The sequence below is a fragment of the Podarcis vaucheri genome (genome assembly GCF_965113315.1).
Source record: "Podarcis vaucheri genome assembly, chromosome: 2".
Lineage (NCBI taxonomy): Eukaryota > Metazoa > Chordata > Lepidosauria > Squamata > Lacertidae > Podarcis > Podarcis vaucheri.
The window spans coordinates 16,172,880-16,195,976 of NC_138760.1; the positions used below are offsets into that span (position 1 = coordinate 16,172,880).

The 23,097-nt window shown below is 43.4% G+C and overlaps 3 protein-coding genes across 6 annotated transcripts in view; all 3 read right to left on the reverse strand.

Annotated features, from left to right (window-relative positions):
• Positions 1–17,913, reverse strand: part of HOXC5 (homeobox C5) — a 66,298-nt gene extending 48,385 nt beyond the window's left edge. Inside the window, exons 1-2 of the mRNA XM_082212879.1 lie at positions 17,204–17,913; positions 16,279–16,493 (exon numbers count right to left, since the gene is read on the reverse strand). Of these exons, the coding sequence (XP_082069005.1) occupies positions 16,279–16,493; positions 17,204–17,726 (738 nt within the window). The 5' untranslated portion in view covers positions 17,727–17,913. The remainder of the gene's footprint in view (positions 1–16,278; positions 16,494–17,203) is intronic.
• Positions 1–23,097, reverse strand: part of HOXC4 (homeobox C4) — a 48,613-nt gene that overhangs the window by 12,737 nt on the left and 12,779 nt on the right. The gene's annotated exons all lie outside the window — the stretch shown is intronic.
• HOXC6 (homeobox C6) lies at positions 1,048–23,097 on the reverse strand. Of its 4 annotated transcripts, none has more exons than XR_014216761.1 (3): positions 22,425–23,097; positions 21,056–21,602; positions 1,048–1,061 (listed from the first exon to the last, which is right to left on the reverse strand). XR_014216761.1 is itself a non-coding variant. In XM_082212882.1 (2 exons), the coding sequence occupies exons 1-2, from the start codon at positions 22,822–22,824 to the stop codon at positions 21,268–21,270; spliced, it is 711 nt and encodes a 236-aa protein (XP_082069008.1). In that variant the 5' UTR covers positions 22,825–23,097; the 3' UTR covers positions 20,301–21,267. The 4 variants fall into 4 exon arrangements, 2 of the variants coding, with proteins under 2 accessions (XP_082069008.1, XP_082069007.1); XR_014216762.1 differs by lacking the exon at positions 1,048–1,061 and adding an exon at positions 1,085–1,097; XM_082212882.1 differs by lacking the exon at positions 1,048–1,061 and having other exon boundaries at positions 20,301–21,578.

The window sequence follows — 23,097 nt, forward strand, 5'->3', positions numbered from 1 at the left end:
ATTAGCATCCTTGGGAGGAATTCGTTTCGACAGACCGTCGACCTACGAAACTGACGAACCCAGATGTCAAGTTTCCGAGTGTTCCATGTATTTACCAGCGATGGTCTTTTAAGTGTGAATAACAGCAGCAGCAGTAGCAACAGGAAACAGGACTGTTTTTATTTCCTGTAATCGAGAGTGTAAAAATACCTGTTGGAGCTCAAATCATACCCTTCTGTTACTGAGGCGATGGCATTTTAAGGAAGGAAAGAAGTGCCTTTTGTTCAAAAGCTGTTAAGAGTAGCACTCCTCAAAGCATATGGAAATTGTATTTTTCCGTAAAAAAAAGAAAAGAAAAAAGAAAAAGTAATTTTGCTGTTTTCGGGTCACTTAGCTTGTTAGATAGATAGATAGATAGATAGATAGATAGATAGATAGATAGATAGATAGACTAATTAGAAAGTAGTGAACGTTCATAGAAAGGGAGTGATTCCTTGCGCACACAGCAGTCCACCCACCCACTCCCATAAATCAGTAGTCCTGAGTAAAGGGGATTCCTTTCATCTCTTTGTTTTCTTCATTTACAGCGTTCTAATCAGGTGAGCTAATATACCCTCATCAACAGCCTACGCTCTTTCTCTGAGCCTAAGTCCATGGAGGTTTGGCTCTCAGCATCGCGAGGCGGGTAGTTGATGTTACACACGAAGCCCCCCCCCCCGTGTGTGTGTGTGTGTGTGTGTGTGTGTGTGTGAGAGAGAGAGAGAGAGAGAGAGAGAGAGAGAGAGAGAGAGAGAGGTTTTGATGGCAGTGAACCTCGTGAGGTCTCAACTCTAATGCCGTTTTTCTATTTGCCTGATCTCACCCCCCGCACCGGCTCTCTTCCCCTCCAGGGTTGGGAACATCTTCGCTCCCACTGAGAAGGGGAAAGGGGAGGGGGGAAGCCTTTCCTTGTTGTGAATAATCGCAATAGGTTATATCTTCCATCTCAGTCCAGGGAAAGGGACATTTTCAAGCGATGCCTTGTGGTTAGATCTCTCCCTCCCTCCCTCCCTTCCTCTCTCATTCTCTCTCTCTCTCTCTCTCTCTCTCTCTCTCTCTCTCTCTCTCTCTCTCTCGTTCTCTCTCTCCCGCAGGAGGTATTAGCCTGACCACTTGTTTTAAAGGCTCTGCTCACTGTCTCTCCGCTTTATGTGCCGTATTTAGTGCAAATAAAGTTCCCATCCAAGGGAGAGCCGGAATGCCTGCAGAGCTCCTTAGCGCATCCATCTTAACTACCGAGGGTCTTAAACCTTATTATGCATCGCCTTAAGAGAAGTCAAAACTACAAATAACTTGTCTTGAGATCCCAGGCAGGAGACACAAGTGTTTGTTTAAAGCGCGGCTGTAAAGAGGAAGATGGTGTTCCGTTCCCGTTCTGCACCAGAGCTTAAGAGGGGGTTTATTGCACCCCACCCACCCCTTTGCCGCCGTCCCCCACCCCCTTCCTGGTTGCTTGTTTCATCTTTTCACAAGCACCTCTGAGAAAGGAAGGGAAAGCAAAGGGAGCTGGCAGATTGGTGGGATTTACAACCTCGAAGTCACCCATCTCTCCAGCCCCCGCTTCCTGCGATTAGACAGATCAAACCGGACACCTACCTGCGTTTATGACCCACTCCCTTTCCTGAGTGGAAAAGGGTCCTGCAATAAAAGTCTAGCTTACCCATTGCTTTTATTTGAGGAGGTGGGTGGGGGCTGTATATATATTATTATAGGCCACCTGGTGAGGCAATGGGGTAGAAGAGAGACCACTACAATTGCATGGGTTTAAGGGAGGGGGGCATAGCTTTCGAAATAAGGGGTCTTCTACTTGATCTTTCTCCCCCCGCCCCGCCCCCTTTTGAACCCTGCCTCTTGCAATGAAGAAGACTACAGAGAAAGTGGGGGGAGAAAGTTTCCTGCCTTGAAAAGACGGAGACAGCAAGAGGAGTGCTTTTACCACAGGCATGCAGCTGGAGAGGCTTCGCAAATCTCCTGCAAATGCTTATAGATTACATTACAGTTCATGTTACTGCAACTGTTTATGTTCCAGACTCAAGCAAACTCTAATCCTGCCTTGTTCAGAAAATAAATAGGAAGGTCAACAGTAGTGATTCGCTTCCCCTCCCCCCCCCCTTCCTCCATGTTATACTTGCATCTTTGAATCATGAATAGGGAAAAATCTGTACTTCTCAGGAAATATCACGTAGAGCCTATTGGTAGTTGTATGAATCTATTTCTGTATACGTGTGTGTGTAAGGTCTAGGTGTTATCCACACATCTCTCTCTCCCTCTCCACTATTTGCGTATTACATTATACAATATTAATATAATATTAATATTAATGGTATTAGATGGCTAAATGTAGACAGACATTGCAGAAGATGTAATGAACTGGATATCGGAAGTTTGGCTACTGCAAATTACTGTTTCCCATTTTCTAGACTCCAAAAAATAAAATAAAAAACCTGAAGCAGGCATTTTAGATAGCAATATGGATGGATGGACAAATAGCTTATTAACTATCCTAATCAACCGTACACAAATTTCTCGTCTTTTGTTTGTGCTATTGAGTTTTCCTTAAGCATTAGGTTGTTCGTTTCCTTTTCCCTCGAAAGGTTATCCCACTCTAAAACTAGAATAAACCCACCCACACAACACCACCAGCGACAGCAGAGACAGCGACAAAAGGGCATTTACCACCATTGGGGGGGTGTTATATGGTGCAGGGCTAATATGGGTAACTGGCAGGAAAGACAGAAATTGCAAGTCAAGCAAACCACAATCGCACACAAAATCGATAACTGGGATTTCAACTCTTGACCGAATGGAAACGCCATTTGATAGAGAAGCTCTTTCAGAACCAGATCATAAATCAATACAAGCAACAAATCAGTCAATCAATGCAATTTGCATAGACGCAAGATAGACGCTTTCTCACTTTCCTATATATATGTGTGTGTGTGTATGTGTGTGTGTGTGTGTGTGTGTACACACACACACAAATACACACATATATGAGAGTGACAAACAACAAATAATATATTCAACAGCCCCCACACCGCACGCAGCAAGCACACACACATCACATTAAAGAGCTGTACTGAGCGAAACGAGTGAATACCAGCAGAAGCCTGGTATCAAGAATACTTTCCCAAAGACGAAAATGCCCCATCCCCCACGTCTCTGCTGAATTGCTAAACATATCACACTATTCTCAAGGAGAATATATATATTTTCCTAAACACTCTCCTACAAATTAATTAATATCCTCAATGGGTTTCTTGTTCTTTACTGTTAGCCGTTTTAAAGTGTTCTAATTTATAAGGCTCCCACGGGAGATATACAAATAGAACTCCATTCACAATACCCTCAAATGGAAACCAAAGACTTGACGGGAGAGAAGAGGAAATGGAAATAAACGGTGTGTTTGTGTGTTGTACAGAATGGTCCAAACGAAAGAACTACATGAAAGTTCCCTTTCTTGATAAGGATATGAAGGCAATAAAATTCATCTAGGTACGTACTTCTTTCACGAGGTGTGTGTGGGGAGAACCTTTAGGGGTCTTTTAGGCAATCGCGAATGATCTAAAACTTTGCTCCCAGCAAATATTTGCACGGGATGTGCCGTCGGTGTGTTTGCAGCGCCTTAAAAGCAAATATACTTTGGGTTGGAGTCCTAGGCACACACTGACCTAGGAGTAAGACCCACTGAACTCAACGGGGTTGACTTTTTGAGAAGACACGCATTGGATGGCATTGTCTGACAGCCAGCTGCTGGATGTGTTCATATACAGTAAAGGTGGGTGCTATTGGTATGTGTTGGACATTCCCTACCCTCTCAACCTCGAGAATTGTTATTATCCCCATGTTTACAAACTTGAACGCATGTATGGTCAAGGGTATGGAAGAAGGCTGTCCCAAATGCTAAAACATGAGGTTTCAACCCCCTAGGATCCTCCTCTCCAAAACCTCACCAAATAAACCCTGCACCTGGTCAATTTTTTTTATCTTCTTACTCTTCCCGTCCATCCACCCACCCCAAAGGGCTCTGAAAGGACTTTCTGATGCTTTTGGCCAAGCGCTGAGCCACTTCCTTATTGGAACCCTCAAGGATACACATCTAGCAAGAACTCTCGGGTCTTACAAAGTGGACACAGTCCGATGATCCCTCGCCAGTCAGCTCTGCTCAGCTATTCAAACATTGATGGCTTTTGGTTTTTAAAAAATCTTTTGCAATTCAACTTGCAAGGGAACGCCAGCCCTCTGCTTGCCGTCTGCTCTGTGACCGACTGTTAGTCGGCTTGAGGCAGTGAGATAGGGAGGGATAGGTATCTAAACAAATAAACAGCACTCTTCCATTCCGTCACCTTTCTTTTTTCTTTTTATCAAATAAGAAGAAGTCCTGGTTGAGACTCATAGCAGATAGGTAGAGAAATCGTTCCTCTTCCCATTAAAAAGCAGCATTACAATGTAGGAAACTGCTGTTGTTTCAACAATAGCACCTGCCTCCTTCCAGAACATTCCAACTCTAATTTTATTTTTTTATTTACAACACAAACTCATGCGATTTTTTTTAAAAACTGAGCTCGTTTACTATGGCGTTCAATTTTTATTCCCAGTTATTCGGAAATAATTTTAAAGAAAGTACCCATGAGTTACAAAGATTTCCAAGCGAGAGCTCCCAAGATGAATAATAATCTTAATTAAATAATATTAATTAATAAAAAGTGTGATTCATAAAAATGTGTGATCTATCCTCTCTACCTGTGGCAGAACATGGTCTATCGTCATATTTCTATTCTATTAAAAAAATCCACATGGGTACACAATTTCTAAGTAAAATAAAATAAAATATCAAGCTCCGACTAATGAAGTTTGACAAAATTACTCGAGGTGATGGTGTCAGGGAAGGCGGGTGGGGGTGGGGAAGAATGGGAATGTGGCAGACGTGTGAATGTCACATCGCCTCTGTCAGTCACAACATGTTTTCTTCTGTTTGGCTTTCACACATATATATCATCGCCTATATGTTATTTCCTCTTGTTGAGTGGAGGACAAGGACCACGTGACCCCATTCCGGGCATGCTCCTTGTCATTCTGGAAATAGTTTTGATTTCACAGGAGGACACAAATCTTGCAGGTACCTTTCTATCTTTCGGTAGTAGAAAGGTCAATTTGAAAGTATCAGCCACCCCCAAATATCCATTATGGGGAAAGAAAACAAAAACCAAGAAATAGTCGAGAGAATTGATGGGGGTGGGGGACTCAAAGCTTCCTGTAATCATAACTCCTCAGAGTAATTTCCCATTCTGCAGATGAAAGACTGCTTTGTGAACGCTTCTCTGAGATGGGGTGCTGAACTCCTCTCTCCCTTCCACCTCCTGGTGGGGGCAGACCCATGAAGATCCATGTGTATTGCATCAGAGATCAATAATTTAAATACTGTATATATACTGTATATGAATGGACAGAACGTCTGTGGTTATAAGTAAATATATAGATATAGATCTGTTTAGTGGCAATGCCCTAATTCCCACAGGGCCAAGAAAGAAGGTCACCAACTCTCAGCCTAACCTTCCTCACAGGGATGTTGTGAGGGTAAAAGTGTAGGGGAGGAACATCTACGCCCCCTTGAGCTTCCTGGAGGAAAAACAGGGTATAAATATGATAGATAAATCCAATAGGCAGGTGGGTGGGTTGGTGGATCTCTATCTATCTGTCTGAAATCAATAATGTACAGGGCGAGTCCTTTAAAAGAGGCCCTGTGGGTACACATGTTCCACGGGGCCTCTTTTAAAGGACTCACCCTGTATAATAGGTTTCTACAATATCCAAAGATACGGAGCCTGTGGGGCTCCGGACATTGTAAGACTACAACTCCCATCATTGCCAACCATGCACTATGCTGACCGAGGATGATGGGAGTTGTAGTATAGTAACACATGGAAAGCCACAGGTTCTCCACCCGTTTCTTAATGGATCAGACCAATGCTCATCAAGCCCACTATACCCTTTTCCGAACAATTTAGGCAGCACAAGCATCAAATGAGGCGCTATGATGGTCTCCTAAAGTTTGTCCTCCAGTACCTGGTATCGAGGGAGGTACCCTTATAAGCCTCTGTGGAGGATCCATTTAGGCATCGTGGCTAAGTGCAATCCACAGAGTTCTTTCCAGCGTGAACTGAATTCTTATACGGAGCTGTCGAAGAGAGAAGCCACCACTACTTCTTCTGGCAGTAGCGAATGCCAAACGCCCTGTGTGAAGACCTATGAGCACGAATTAGAATCCAAGCTGATGGTATCTGTTTACTTAGTGGGACCAGCATTTCTCTTCGTGGGTTTGGCAAATGAAGGCACGTTTCAAAGCCGTGGGAAAGTAAACTGTGATAAAGCCACTGATTCCAACCTAAACCTTAGGCTGGCCTCTCCTAACTTTTGATTCCTCCTCCTCCTCCTCCTCCTCCTCCTCCTGCCCATCTAAGTAAGAAACTCGCTTTGCAGCACAAGCTTCCTATCAATTAGCAAAAGCAAATATCTTCCCCATCCATGCTTTCCATATAATCCTTAACTACAACGTATGGGGAAAACCTGTTTCAGGTCCAAGTGTGGGATGCCACAAAACAGCATCTCCCCCCCCCCCGATAAAGCTGGACACGAGTCAGCAGGACACCAGCCACCATCTTTTTTCCATCTAGCTATAAAGGGGGGATTTGCAATACTCCCAGCAGAACCATACCGAATAGCTGAATTGCCCAGTTCAACAAACGTTAAAGGAGCTCATCTGTCACCTACGTAAGCGCCCTGGGGCAAGGCTGGATCTCCTTTGCGCAAAGGCACTATGACCTGAGTCAGATTTCCAACGCTTCAGCTGTGCATGGTTAGAGGGAATGCCAAGTGCTTTTATTTTGTTTTTATTGGGCTCACCTCAGATGGGAACCGTTTAATTATACAGTGAACTCCCATCTTATGCTCCATATTACTGTGTTAAAGAGTGCAAAGGTACCGAACTACTACTACTACTAATAGTAGTAGTGTGCCTCCTCCTCCTCCCTCTCTCCCCTTCTCTTTGTCTTACAACCTCCCCGCCCCCACCCCAACACCGTCAGGCAGCATTTCCCTGCGTAGGTTCATGACACAGAAGACCAACACCCAATGGACTCCTTCCAAAGGAATTATAGTTGGAATATACCGTAGCATTCTACTGCTCCATGCAAATTCCTTCATTGCTTGCTTCTTTTTGTTTTTATTTGTTTTATTTAAGGCTCGTTCCATTGGCTCATTAAAGATGTGTGTGGTCTTTCTCAAGGAAGCTGCTTCTGGAGTGGACTTTGTCCTAAGAGGCTAGCAACCTCAGTTTGCTGCGGCCAAATAAGATGCAGTATTGCACTCAGGTGAAGGAAAGGTAAAGCAACCTCTGTCAATCACCCCACTCTCCCTTCAAAAAAAGAGCTGGGTGATCAGGATGTTGAGTGTGCCCCCTGTGGTTAATGTGGTCCAAACTGGAAAGGGCCAGAGGAGTTTTGTAGCTTTCTACAAAGAGGAACAACCTGTTTTTCTTTCACAAGAAGGAGTCACTGCTGTTATAATGGGCCTTCCAGAACATTTGGCTTGGCTGTAGGCAATAGGGATGGTCTTGGTTCCACTAGCTAAATACTGAGTAGGAGCAGAGTGTGTGTTTACTTTAGGCCTGTGTGCATCCTCCCACAGACGTATTGGCAAAGTTCTAGCATGTAGTCTAAGTAAATTATATGATTGCACAATATCCAAGAAACAGTATGCAAGAAAAATTGAGCCCAAGTGTCCTCCCATCTAGAAGCTCCTGCCTGGATTTTAATGTCATTTTCAGTGTATGGGACAGTAGTTCAATGGTAGGGCATTTTTCTGCACACAGAATAGCCCAGCTTAAGTTGCTGGTTATATCAGTTTAAAAACTTGGTATCAGCTCATGGATAAGACCTCTGGTGGAAGACTGCTGCTGGCTGGATTAGATGGACCAATAATTTGACCTGGTATAAGGCAGCTTCAATGTTCAGACCTGCCTTGCGCTAACACAAGATCACAGAACAGCCGCATTAAAATACAAGAAACTTCAGACCTGTATAGTGGAAGGTACGGACACAAAGAGAAATGTGCTGAACACCCATAAACGATAACCTTATGGAAGCATCTTCCAACAAGAAAGAGTATTCTGGCACCTTGAGGACTTGGAGTGTCTGGCTGGCTGGATTCCATCCTTTGACCCTATGTTACCAGTACTGTAAACATAGTCCCAATAAACGGGGTTCCAAATTCAGTGTTGCTATGAAAGCAGAGTTGCATAATGCTGAAAACCCACGTGTGGTTTTTCCATTCCTGCTCTAATGAATGTAAATCAAATCCAATGGAACCAAGACTATAATTTAGCCCCGGGGAAATAGGTAGGGGTGTGTGGGTGGGTGTGTGGGTGGGTGGGTGGGTGTGTGTGTAAGAGAGAGAGAGAGAGAAAGGGGAGGGGGAGGGGAGGAACAGAGAAAGAATTTGTGTCTGGCCCATGTTTGAAGATTCTGTCATCAAACATTGTTGTCAGTTTACTACCGGTTTAGGCCACAACGCTTTATAATTTAAATGACTGGTTTTACACATCTTTACATCCCAATAAACATGTTTACTCAGAGGTCCGTCTCCTTTATTTCAACTGGTCTCACTTTCAAATACATATCCTAGAGCTCGCAAATTTCCACGCCCCGTTAAACTGAGTGAGAGAAACTTCTGAAATATTGATTGCCCTCCTTGTTTTTTTCGGATGGCCCAATAAGAATCAGGATATTTGAGGGGAGCAGAATATTGAAAACCTTTGAAGACTGAAGAAGTGTTTAAGACTGCTGTGGAAGAATATGAAGGCTTTGGGAACTCAATGAAGTGTGTGTGTGTGTGTGTGTGCCTGCGTGTTTGTGAGTGTGTGTGCACTGCTGCTAACTTCCTCTTTTCTGATTTCTCTCAGTCAGCCTATCCAGACTGTAAGGACATACTCAGCTCTGAGGAAAGGGGAGGATCTTCCATGTTTCGTGATGAAGATCTATTGGTTAGAACAGAACTGGACAGATGGTAAATCAGGATCTACGAATGGATCTCTCTCGGGATGGTTTGCAGTAGACCGGCAAGGTTTTGTTTTCTGTTTTTTTTTTACTTCAAATGGTTTAACAATAGCAACAATTTTGTTAAAAAGGCTCCCCCTCCCTTAAATTAGGTGTCTGAAACGGAAGGCTTGGGAGGGAGGAACCAGGAATTAAGTCGTCTGCGAAAGGACTGTAAGATCAGTTAAGGACCTTCTGAATGCTATATCTTAGATTGAGTGTGTGCTCAAAGGCACAGTAGCACCCCTCGCCCGCATGCCAACATTTTGCATTTTGTGGATCTCGATGTTCTAGTAAAAAAACAAAGTAGATCCGTCCAACCTGAAGTATGCTCTCCTCTCGGTTAGAAGAACCATGAAGAAAGGAAACGCAGCCACCATAGAACGTTTTCATCTATGAAAAGTGTCGCCAGAAAGCCAGCGTCAGAACAGGACTGTCAATCATACTTTTGGAAAGCAGAATCTTCTCCCTCAGATCATACCCCTTCACGCCGCCCAGACTTTATTGAGGGATGTGTAAGACTATACAAAGGACAGCTGTTCTCTTTTCGGGAGGAGCTTCAGCAACATCCTATTGGGGACCTTCCTGAGTGAAATTTGATTTTCCCACTTTCCTAGAGAAAGATGGAAGATAGAAAGGGGAGGAGAGGGAGATATTCCAGAAATGGCATTTTTTTTCTAAATGGGGAAAAGGGGACATCGTTCCGTTGTTTGTACAGGGAAATGAAGAAAAGGGTGTGCTTTCTTTTTTCATTCCCATGTGTTCAGAAGAGACTTTCTTCATTGTCCTGAAGATGTTGTTGGAAGGCGAAGAATGTCCTTCAATAGTTCTACTGAGAACCTCGGAGTGGTTGACATTTATGAAGGTCTGTCTATCCGATTTATGAAGGTCTGTCTATCCGCTACACTGCCTAAGTGGATTGTGCCGACGTCCTTTTGGGTAGCTTGTGTTCAAGCTTTCTCTGAGGCTTACAAAATTCTGCTTTCCTCTCCCCTCTGTGACCTTCCTATCATCCCATTGAACACCCTAGTCAGCTTCCCAGTTCAACTTTTGCTGATGACTGTCACCAGCACCAACCCTTAGGAAACCAAGCGAGGCCACTGGCCCAAAATACAGGATGCTTTCTGTCTGGTGTGGAGTTGCTTGGATAACTGGGCCACAATGTCACGAACCAACCAGCCAAAGAAACTTTTTAAAAGCCACAATGTAACTCCTTTTTGCCGTTAACTTCAGTGCTGTTGTTAGTTGGGGCTGAGGATCGGGAACTGTGTTAAGGATGGGTTGGATGATATCCCAACGATAGTTTATCTGCTCATTGGGCATGACAGCAATGTGTCAGTTGCACCTGAGTTTAAACACAGTTTGGAAGCAGATCACAAAGATCTGCTCCAGACCTACATCGCCAAATTGGTAAGGGTAAGACAGGAGCAGTATATTTGCGTTCCCTGTCTCTCTCTCTGGCCTAGGTAAATTGCGACTGATTGCCAGACCAGTAGCTATCAAAATAAACCAGAAACTTCCCAGAAAGTCCATGCAGGAAGACACCATCCGAGCAAGATGGCCTATCAGTATGGAATTATGGAGAAGCTCCCAAAGCTATGTGGCACTCCGAGGAAACTTAACTGATAATCTTTCCTAGGCACCAGCCTGCCATTATAAGTGAATTCCATCAATGCAACAACGGAACTGTGAAAGAACATCTTCGGGGTTAAACTGGGGACAGTGCAAGGATATATCGAATGATTATAACAGCATTTGCACAGCGCTTTTTGAGCTTGCAAGGAGCTCCACGTCACTGCTATTCCAACATCGCTGCTCTTATCCCCAGACTGCAGGTGGACTGGTAGATCTAGTGCCTTGCCTAAGGCCACTGAGGCCAAATTTCAACCGGATCATCCAGTTCACCACCAGGGAAAAAAGGATTCACTGGATAGAAAAAGCTGTCCCTTGAATCGTAGTGGCAGTTACGTTAATGAGACTCACACGCACACACGTACAAATAATGTATACACGGACTTATGCAACGCTGATGGGACATATATTTCTCACATACCCGTATACACACTCCTCTCACGGTCTACTCCAGCGTTCTCTTCCTTCCCCTCCCTTCATTTCTCCCTAGGACAAAGATCTGGCCAGACTTTCCGGCCTAGCTTCCACCTTCTTCCACTCCACCTGCCAACACCCGCGATGCGTACAGAGCAGCCAACGTCTCAGCCCAACTCCAGCGCGCATGCACTTTACCCCGCCGCCGCCACCACACAAACTTCTTTTTTCTTCTACCCATTAAGCAAGTATTGCACCCGGGGACATTTAAGTGTATCTCTCAACCCAGCTGCAAGAAGCAGTCCAAACATTTTGACCGAAAGTTTCTGTTCAGAGGGGGGAACTCCCACCACCCCATCAGATCTCAAGCGTCTTCAGAGAGGTGTAGAAAGCGGGTGTGAGAAGAAGGGAATGAATCAACCTCTGCCTAACTAAGTAGAAAAAGGTTTGGGTCCTTATCTCATTTTCCACAAGCCCCGAGGAAGTCAGGAAGGGGAACAAAGGTCTGATCTTGCTTCTTGATAACCGCCACTCTCGACGTGCACTCCAGAAAGCTTCCCCACACCACCACCTCCATCACCCTGGAGGAAAAAGCCTTACGCTCCACACTTTCACCCCTCCCCCAACTTCGTAGCCAAGGTGCAACTGAATTCCTCTCCCCCCAGCCCCCACCCCGCACCTCCACAAGAAAGCTGGATACCATGTTAGAAGCTGGGAGGGGATGGCGTGGGGAGAGGAGCGCGCAAAAAAAAAAAAAGCGGGGCAAAGAAATTAACTTACTGATCTCGCCAGGGATCCATTTGGGAAGATGTGCCTTCCCTAACAGCAGCCCAAGACGTCGTAATCCGCACTAACTGCCTTGTCCCACTGTCCCAGCATTAAACAGCTCCAGCAGCTGCGATGGTGGACAGTTAAGATTATATATGATGTAAATATATTGTGGGTATGTCAGCTCCCCCAAACCATAAAACTTAGTTTAATGACATCACGTGCTCACCGAGAGCCATTCAGGGCTTTTGCTTTGGGCTATCCACATAAATAACCTTCAAAAGTTTTAAACTACTAAATTCACTTAGAAGCCATGGGTATTTCTGCTAATGTTCTCAGGGATAGTCAAAGTCTTGGCCCAAAAAGTCCTGGATTATTATTACTATTGTTATTATTTTTCATCCTCTCTTTTAAAGCACACACACGCACACACGCACTGGAACTTTGGGTCTGTCATTTTTTTCCCCTTCCCTCGCCCTCCCTTTCTTGTTTGGAGGCCTTTTAAAAGTCCCCACTGTGTTGACACGGATGACAGTGAAAGGTAAGCGATGTTTCATTTCCTTCTTAGCTTTGCAAGACTTCTTTAGGAACGGACTGAAAAGCAGGAGAAAGAGGAAAAGGAGGGGGGCTGTTAGATATTGAATAGCAAAAGTCAATGACAAGCCCAACAACCAAATATTAATCAGTCCTGAAAAATTACTTTTTAAAAAGACAGGGAAGAGGCCCAAATAGACCCACGTTGTTCGCTGGATAAACGCACAATTATTCACAAGGCTGTATATCTATATGGCTGTATATATAACCGACTGGCTTGCGTTATGATAATGGAAAAGTTTTGGACGGCTATGTGCGTAAAGGCTTCTCTCCCCCCGCCTTAAGATAAAACAACAGAACATCTGATTTTGTTAATTCTAACCTGTCAAACCCAATTATTCCCTGGCAGACTTCCGATTAAAGGGAAAGGAAACACCACGGTTTAGGAGTAGGGTGAGCAGAGAAGACCAAATAGAACGAAACAGATGTAAAAACAACCACCTTTGGTTTCAGTGCACAGCTATCAAGATCTGCCAAGTCTGTTTCGGTGCCTCAATAAACACTCCATAGATTTACACAGGGTAGCTTATTATTTTCAAACATCAAGATGACATATATACATTTAAATGCTCAGAGAATGTTCCAATATTTGTTGTTGTTGTTTTTGCTGCTGCTGATACTCCTGGGAAGGCACACATTATTTGCAAACACAAGACAATAAGGAAGGCTCCTCTTGGATCAAACACAAATAGAATAGAGTAAACCCCAGTGCTTTGATCTCCGTTACATGATTTGACTGATATTTGCGTAAAATCAAATCATATGACAAGTTAAGCCTGGAAAGGGGAGGGAAAGGAAACTTTCAAGTGGACTGTAAAATTGCCATAACATAAATTGTCATCGCCTTCGTGACAGTATTATTTGATCTTCTCAAAGAGGACACTAAATAATAACTACAATAATAAAATATCAATAAACTTCAGAAATAGAGCGCTATTTAAGTCAGAGGGACTCCATGAAAAGCTGGGAATCTTAGGAGGTAAAGCCAGTTTTATCCTTAAGAGCTTCCACTGTCATTAAAATAAACTTTTGTTTTCAGGTTCAGGAAATGGCTCCATTGTTTGAAATGTGTAAAGGAAATACTATAAAGGTTTATTGAGCCATTGAGGGTCTCTCCCAAGCGTTTGTACTGTAAATAGCTCCGAAAACACCTCAGGCATGACCTCCGGTGTGTGTGACTGTGTGAGAGATAGTTGGTGTGTGTCTGGTGAAACACACACATACGTGAAATATACATGCACAGTTTTATCCCTCCCAAATTTCCACAGGCCTGTGCATGCATAGCCCCAAACTCCTACATTACTGAATCCAATAACACAACTATATGAAGAAGAGGACGAAGAAGAAGACGTCATAGATAAGCATAGAAGTCATCTTTAAACGCATAGAAAGAGATTGCAGGTTTCAAAAGGAGTAGAGGACTATTAGCTTTCTTATATTGCACCTAAACCAGAGAAACTTTCGCAAATATCGTGCTTTATAAACCACACGTTGAAGTTTTGCGCAGCCCAGGGTTAAATCCTACCATTCTCTGCCCAACTCAATCGTACTTGTTCTAGTGATCACACATACACACAGCGTCTCATAAAGACCTACTGCCTTCACAAATCGCCCAGTTCTTGCACAACTTTCACTTACTGTCGATGGAAAGTTGTCTGAAGGGAGGGGCCGAGAGCCTAGCCCAGTTATTCTGTTCTACAGGGTTAAAAAGGCAATCTTATTTAGAAAGGTAGTCTTGCCTGCATCTGGACTTTTAGATTATTGTAAACTGAAGGAAGGAATTATCAGGGAAAGAAGCAAAGCGATCGCACGAAGACCTTTGGAGGACTTTGAAGAACCCAGAACTATGTTGTTCAAACACTAGGACAGGTCAAGGGTTGTTCAACAGTTCAAAAAAGAGGCATTCACTCCAGAAAGCTTGTGACGAGACCTGCAACTGAGTACACATCACCCAAAGTTCTTTTATTGGGGACGCAGCAGGGGCGACATAAGATACATAAAAGCCCAACCCATAGCCCATCCGAAGTTAAACACTAGGGTTTGACCGATTTCCACTGCAACCCTTGCTTGAAATTGTTCCCCCTCCTCAATGGGGCTTACTTCCAACTTGCGTTTGAAGTAAATTCATTGCGTTGAATGGGATTCTGAGCTTCAGTCCAGAGGCTTGTTCCATCCAAAGTTTAGCGCTTGGAAAGTCCCATCGATTAATTGCAAGAGGTTTGTGCTAAACTCTCCCACTGAAATCAATATGACTTCACAAGTGCTGAACTTTGGATGGCTCGTGCCTCAGACTGACGGCGATTTGTTCTCGTTTTACATATTTATATATTTGAAAACAATTGACAGCAAAATAACAGTGGAAGTGCGGGTTTGGAGACAGCGCTCAAGCAAAGGCACCTCATATACGTTTTTCTCCCGCACTCCAAAATTGGCCTTAGGTGTTGATTTATTTATTATTTTAGCATTTATTCAATATGACAAAATATACTGTATATGTTCCATGGCCTTTCACATATGATATTACAACCAATAAATATATGGAATACAACATCGGGGAGAAGGAAGGGGGAGGTGAATAAAAAGGGCTACATGTAAACAAAAAGTATACATTTGTATAAGAGTTCAGCGTTGTTCTTATCGTTATTATTATTTTGCAAAGCTACATTAATTACGCAACCAATAAATACACAGGAATATTTAAGTCGGGAGAATTCACACACACACACTTACCAGCCCCCACCCCAAGAGTGCTTTAATGTTTTTGCACAAATATCTCCAAGGAGAGATGGTCAAGCAGATTCGTTCATAGTCCATTCACTTTTCATTCATATGCAAATAATACAAAAATAAGTCAACGGAGAGGAGGGGGGTTGAATAATAAAATGAAACAACCCCACCCCAGAAGGTCACACCTCACAGCGAGCATATTTTCTTTAAAAAAACCCAAAACAAAACACAATAACAAATCACCCCCCACCCCACCACCCCCCACGTTTCAGGTTAAGTGCATCTAGGGAACTACATTGTGTGGAAACTCACCATCCACACCAGAAGTAAACATTCTCACACACCTAGATCGTGCATCTCGATCCTATGCACGTTTACTCGGAAGGAAGTCCCCCCACGTTCAGTGGGACTGGTTGAGAAATAAGTGCTCACAACAGGTTTGTCGCCCGTCCACCGCGTTGGACACAGAGGTAAACTCCCACGCCTTTCACAACGGGATTTACTTCCAAGCCTGACGTTTAAGGATCGGGGCCTCGGGACTTTCCAAAAGTCCTGAGGAGCCCCTCTTTTATGCATAACTTGGACTTGGGTTTCCTAAGCGTATTATTCTGATCTTCAGCGTAATCTTTTATAAACAGAGATATAGGTTATAGATAAAAGGACCTCTCAAATGTCGCCCATTGGCTTGGTTTTCATTTGACCGACATATTTCCTCCCAATTTAAGGGGACACAGGTTAGAGTGGTGTGGTGGAAAACAAAACAAAACCCACCAACCCTCCAGCGAGCTGTACACTGAATTCTAGCTGAAAAGCTAAAGGGTCTGTTTGCATACTAATAAGAGAGCGCCTTTGTCTGATAGATTTGTTAGAGTATGTAGTTCAGTCCAGTCTGCGACCCTTCCCCCCCCCACCCGCCCTTTTCCTCTCCCCACCTCCCAAAGAAAACTTTTCTCAAGGTAGGCTACAACAACAACAGCAACTCTTGTCAATGTGAACTGACTCTCCCCGCCCAACCCCTGGCCCGGATTTCTACCTAGAGAGACTCTTTGCTTTTCAATTTGGAATCTTTCTTCCATTTCATCCTCCGGTTTTGAAACCATATTTTGATTTGCCTCTCATTCAAACATAGGTTGTTGGCGATCTCTATGCGCCTCCGGCGGGTGAGATATCTGTTAAAATGAAATTCTTTCTCTAGTTCCAGAGTTTGGTAGCGAGTGTAGCTGGTTCTGGAACGTTTGCCATCTGCTTCTGGAAGACAAAAGACATCGGATAAAAAAACCCGCTAAAATAATAATAATAATAATAATAATAATAATAATAATAATAATAATAGAAGAAAAAAGTAGGAAAGCAAAAGATATTAAAGGGGGGGGGAGAGAGAGAGATTTCTTGGTTCTACCCAGAATACATTTTTAATATATTTAATAGAGGAGGGGTATTTTCCAACACTTTCTCATTAAAGTTTTGGGTTCAAGCTAAGGTTAGTCCCTAATGAAGTGTTCTCCCTTTAAACCACGAAGAAGTGTATCTATAAGAAGGGGGGGGGAAATAGATCAAGTCGCCCATTTCCCTAGGTTAGGAAAGAGGCAAAACGTCTGACTTTATGGAATGATGTGGTAAGGTCTGAAAAAACTCCTAAGCCCCTCTCTCCGTCCTCTTAAAGAACGCGAGCCTTTCCAAGTTATTTCTCCCCCTTAAAAAAATTCTTTCCTTCTTTCCCCCCCAACAAAAAAATGGAATATTGCCTTTATACCCGTTTTGTTTCTATGATCCAATTATGCCGTCATAAATTTGGGCGTATATCGCCTCTAAGCCTTTTAGTGGACAGTTTTACGAGCAATTGATGCCTTAGTCGTAAAATTTACGACCCCAGGTTTTTCCCCCCTTATTATTTGCCCCGTATGGCCTATAAAACCAAGGCAAATCCTGTGAAACAAAATCGAGAAGCGAAAGTTTACCGTGGCTCATGTGTAGTTTGGTCATCCACGGATAAATTTGTGGTGGCTGCTGCTGCTGCTGCTGTTGCTGGTGGTGCTGCTGTTGGTGCATTGATTGCCCGCTTTGCTGAGCTGTTTGCACCGGTTCACTCTTGATTTCCCCACTGCTCTTAGATCTATCTTCCAACGGCGTACTGTTGTTGTTGCTGCTGGTGGTGGCTGTGGTGGTGCCACAAGCTTTCTGACTGTAAATTCCTGGGTTTAGAGAGGTCTGGTCGTCTCTGCCTAAAGTGTGCCCTGCGGATCCCATGACTGTACAGGAAGGTCGGTCGGGGTTAGATCTGGGGGTTGAAGACATGTCCACACCGTTCAGAGAGTTGGAAGCCCCAGATGAAGGGAATGTAATGCTCAGATCCAGCCCACTGTAGCAATACCTGGAAGGCTGAACCTCAGACACAGATCCATAATTCCCATAACTTTGCATGGAATAGGCAGGAACATTTTGATTTTGCTTATAGAACGAATTGGCTACGTAGGAACTCATGTCAGGAATTATATTTTTTTTTTCTCCCCACTCTCTCTCTCTCCCTCTCTCCCTCTCTCTCTCCCTCTCACACCCCTTTGATTAGGCTTGATTTGTGGCCCTTTTGAAGTTCAGGGTTTTTTGTTCTCTAAAGTGCAGAATTTATAGGTGGAGATTCTTCTTTTCTTTATTCTATGTGCGCTGCCCAAATATGGGATGTTTAAATAGAATCACGTGACGGTGTTGGCCAGTCATAAATTTGGCTTGATGACCCCAGGAGGTTATTGATGGAAGCCCGAGAAACGTATGTGATATGTTGGCATAACGAAACAAAAAAAAAAAAAAAAAAAAAAAGGCCCCACACTCAAAACACCGAGACAATGAGACTATAGCGTCACCTGGTGCTGGGTCTGGGGTATGACGTCTCATAAAATACTACCCTTCCCTAACGCTCGAGGCTTATGGGTGTGAAACAACGCGCACAAACAGCCCCTAAGCCTTCGTTGGGATGGAAGACAAGAGCTAATTTCCCGTCCACAGCGATTCATAGGAAATTTTCAGCCCTTGATGTGGGGTGGTGTAAAATATGGCCTTGGGACGCGTGCTCGTGTAAAAACATTTCCTTCTGTGTAGGCCGGATATTCCGCGTTGTATGCACATGTGTGTGCGCGCCCGCGCAGTAGCCTTATATGAGCCTGTTCGCTTGATTCAGTGTAAACAGGCGCATATTCTCAATTAATGCAATCGAGATTGCGTCTGCACTCAGCGCAACCAGGGAGACAAAGTCCTGGATTCGAATTCCCTTGGTTAGCGTTACTCGGTACACCAGAGAATACATATGTAGGTGTAAGCGGGATATGCTGCAGGAAGTAAAGTCAGTGTGCTCTGTACGCTTTATGCTTTATCCACATGCATACATTGTATTGTTGACATGGATGCATGTATAACTGGTCGCATGGAACTGCTTTTATGACTAGGCGCGTGCAGCAGATTGAAACCTACGTTGTGTTAATCTTCTGTTCTTTGTATATCTCTCTCTGTATATGTGGAGTGCAGTATCTTTGGGAGTTGGTGTGTGTGTGTGTGTGTGTGTGTGTGTGTTCACTGGAGGTTATGAATCAACTCAGCCTCCCCATAAATCAGTTTTGTACCTCGGGCGAATGAATAAACATTCACCTTGTTTTTTGGTGTCTGTATGTCTGTATGTCTGTGGGCACGTGAGAAGCCTCTTTAAAAAGCTTGGAAAAGGGGATATCAGGCAGGTGAAGGTATGTGCCAAGGCTCCCCTTCCTCACTGCAAATCCCTGCTTGCAAACATGAGGTTGGATCTGCCGGTTTCGCATGAGAAATATATTCCCTTCCGCCGGGGTGTTTAGCGAAACAGCTGGAAACAGAGAAGATTTTCCTTCCCACTTATTAAACTTTATTAAAGAATAGGATAAAATAAATAACATTGGAATACCTGTGTGAGTTATAAATATATTATTTCATCTTTTTACCACCTCAGTTTTACGTGGTCTTTTTGGCGGGGGCAGATTTAACATGAAACATAAACTTTTCATTTCAGTGGCCCTTTTAAAAGTCCTTCGCTTATGTTTGGTACTTACTTTAATGTTTAGCTCAATTATGGCAGAGGGACATTTGGAAATACGGGAGCAAATCTCTTAAATATTGCTACCTGCATTCCCGTCCTCTATGTTGCATATATTTGCATTTGAAATTTATATGATCTCTCTACTTACTACATGTGGCATATCTAAAGAGAGATGTTCGTAAAGCCTTCCAAATTTTACGGACAACCGGGGGTAAGAAATCGTCTTGTTGGGGGTTTCCTGGTATTTTCTTTTGTTTAACGGGAACCTGATAGTTTAGTGCAAAATGTTCAAAGAGTAGGAAAGGTTCCCAAGGCAGTGGATGCCTCCAGAAGACAGGATTACTTTCTCGAACGTTTGTACCTGGTTGAAAAGATGCCTCTGAGCTAAACATAAAAGGAGAGGGCAATTCCTGAGCCTAAGCCACAATGTAATGTTGATGTGCTCACTGCAAACTAAGCTATTGTCAGTCGCGCCTTTGCTCCTTCTAAGCGTCTGCAATAAAACATAAAAATATTTCTGCCCGCTACTCTGTTACCTCGAAATAAATATATCTAGAGAGGGGTACCCTGGGAGTCTAGTTTCCATTGGTAGCTTTAATTTAAAGAATAAATAAATAAATGCATTTGTTTTTAAGCAATTATTTGGCCTGGAGAATTAGGGAATAAAATCTGTCTGAGCTTTTAACACTCTGAGAGTTGGGGTTTCATGCAGTTTTCAGGGGATGAAAGCGCGAAATGAGACACAGCAAGATGGGATATAGATATTCATTATATATATATATATTTATATATATACTTAAGGATACCTAACTGGAAGTAAATTATATCCGCCCACTATCCTGTTTACTTCCGACTAAATATGCCGAGAGTCGTGCTGACAGGCGATCATGAATACTGGCATCTAAAAATGGAGCATTCTCACGCACGGAACCCGTGGTGGCTGATGCAAAACTCTTTCACCTGAGATCTTCCCCCCAATTGAATTTCAGAAACCATCCAAGTAACTTTTAAAAATAATATCCAGTTTTTATTAAATACTCAACCATAGTCCTCTGGACGTGACCTTTATACATGATGTTAGAGAGTGTAACACAAGATTTATTTATTTATTTCCTCCTACTTGCTATAGAATTCCATTCACGTTTATACTGCTTGAACATTACAGTACTAAACATAAATATAAATACAGAGACCACAAATACAGCTAAAAATATTCACACAGAAACTGTCACAGTTTGTAGAATGCATAATGACCTCAGGTAGTGTTTAAATACAATTAGTTTAGTCTGGAAAATGCTATATTTAGGTAGACATAGCTTGGAGGTGTGGGAGGAGGTGGGCATGGAAGGAAATATTTTCACAGGGGTAGGCAATTCAATTCCCCCCACTTACATCACCGCCACCACCACAATAATTATCATCGTTTTGGAAGCGAAACTGCATAGAGTGCCTTTTTGACATGGTTGATCTTAACGCAACCCAAAGCAGCCCCTACAGGGGGACTTGCCTTTTTGCAAGCAAAACTATTCTGTCTAGGGAAGTGGAGAAGGAATGGCGGGTGGTAGTGGTGGAGGGGTTTGCATTAAATACAGTCTTTATGCAAAGGTAGATAGCTGGGCTCGGATGCAAAGGCGGGAGGGGGGGTGAGGTTGGAGGGGGGGGCTTGATGAGCTCCTTAGGAAGAAAGTTATGAAAGTGGGTGCATCACTGTTGGAGAGATGGAGGAGATGGGGGAGGGGAGGTCTCCCACGTCCACATCTCTCTCTCTCTCTCTCTCTCTCTCTCTCTCTCATACAACCAAATGTATAGATTGTGCCAGTGGTAATAGAGAATGGAAAGGAGAAACTGCGAGTGGGGGGCGAGAGAGAAAGAGACCGAGAGACCGAGAAAGAAGAGGAAGAGGGACCGTGTGCGAATGTGTGTGTGTGTTGGGGAAGGGAGAGGGATCTGGCACCACCGTCAGGGTTTTCAATCCTTTGGTTTCTCCTCTTCTGTTTCTTCCCTTTTCTCCTCCTTTGCGCCCAAGCTATCTGCAGCTGCTCCAGCGCCACCTCCCCCAGACAGGGTGGAACTCAAATTGCTCTCTTTTTTCCATTTCATCCTCCTGTTTTGAAACCAGATCTTGATCTGGCGTTCAGTTAGGCAAAGAGCGTTGGCGATCTCAATCCTCCTTCGCCGCGTCAAGTAGCGATTGAAATGGAACTCCTTCTCCAGCTCCAGGGTCTGGTAACGCGAGTAGATCTGACGCCCCCTCCTCCGATCTGCTCCATAGCCGACCCCTATGGATTCGGAAACGAAACAAACTAAAAACGATTAGTTAACAGATTTGAAAATAAAATGCGTAAATAAAAGAAAACAGACACACAACCAAGCGCGTCAGCCAGGCTTTCCCCAACCCCACCCTCCACCCTCAGTCTTCATTGTCATCCACCGACCAACTCCCCCCCCCAACCCACTGCACAATTTAATTCTGTGCCTTAGTCTTACTACCCATTAAAATCATGCAGCACACATGGAGGATTGGGGGGGTGGGTGTCTAATTGAAAGCATGTTCCTATCTTATTTGCAAAGATTCAGAATGTGTTGTTTTAATTATTTCTGCAAACTTGAAAAAAAAATCCAATTAGATTTTACTCCAATGCTGCTTTAATTACTAGGAATAGACACTCCTTCCATATATTATGAAGTCAAGCTACTTCATAAATCCCCCAGCTGTTATTGGACCTGTTATTGGACAAGACACTTTGCAATTTTTTTGCCTTAATAAAAATGCCATATCTCACCTATCAGGGAAAATACATTTTTTAAAAAAAATATATCAAAACACATCACTTCTATTCTACACCTTATTTCCACCACCCCCTCCAAGGGAAAAAAAAATCAGAGCTGATTGCACTTTATTATAGATATTTTACACTCTCGAAGTCTTTTAATTAGAAAGAGCATAACAAGCCATATTCGCTTGCAACAACTTAACAAATAAAAGGCCTGTAGCGGCAACTGTGAGGAAGCTATATTATTGTTTTTATGGGGCCATAAAAAGTAGCTGAGCCTGTTCTGCTAGGGAGACGGTCGTAAAGATGGTTCAGTTTATTTAATTTATCTCTGCAAGCTGTAAAACTTACCACTGTGGGAGTTCATGCGCTGCATCCACGGGTATATTTGAATGCTAGTTTTCTGTTCCTGGGATGTGCTCCTGTTTTGGTCACTTGTAAAATCCTGTGCAATGGAAGTTTGTGTATTGTGTCCCATAGAATTTTGCCTGCAGCTAGAGAGCATGTCTTTTTCTTGATAAAAGGCATTAGATCCGTAATCATATGGTCCCCGACTGGAGCTAAACACAACATTATCTTGCGGTGAATAAAAAGGAGATGAATAGATCCTGTTTTGAGCAACCGCTGCTCCATAAGTTGAAAAATGCCTTACAGGGTCATAAGCAGAGGAATTGATCGCCACGTTGGGCAGGACCTCTTGACCACTGGTGAGGTGGCATGACAACGACGGGTTTGTGAAATAGGAATTCATATCTTCCCCCCTATACCTGGCTTGTATGATTTCTTTAATATTTATTTCTGTCTCCAGTTTGTAGTCTGAACTAGATTGTTATAGGGACGGCTCCACTCCAGGACAGACAAAATGACAAAGTCAGCTGACCCGTTGTGAGCCAATAGGAAGCTAGATGTCAAGACACGGAAAAATTGCTTTTGCTTGTGTTGATTCCCCAGTTGAAACTAAGTATGCATTGAAAGTAAGTCTCGAAATTCTAAATATAAGATGGTTTGGAAGAAGAGGGGGGAA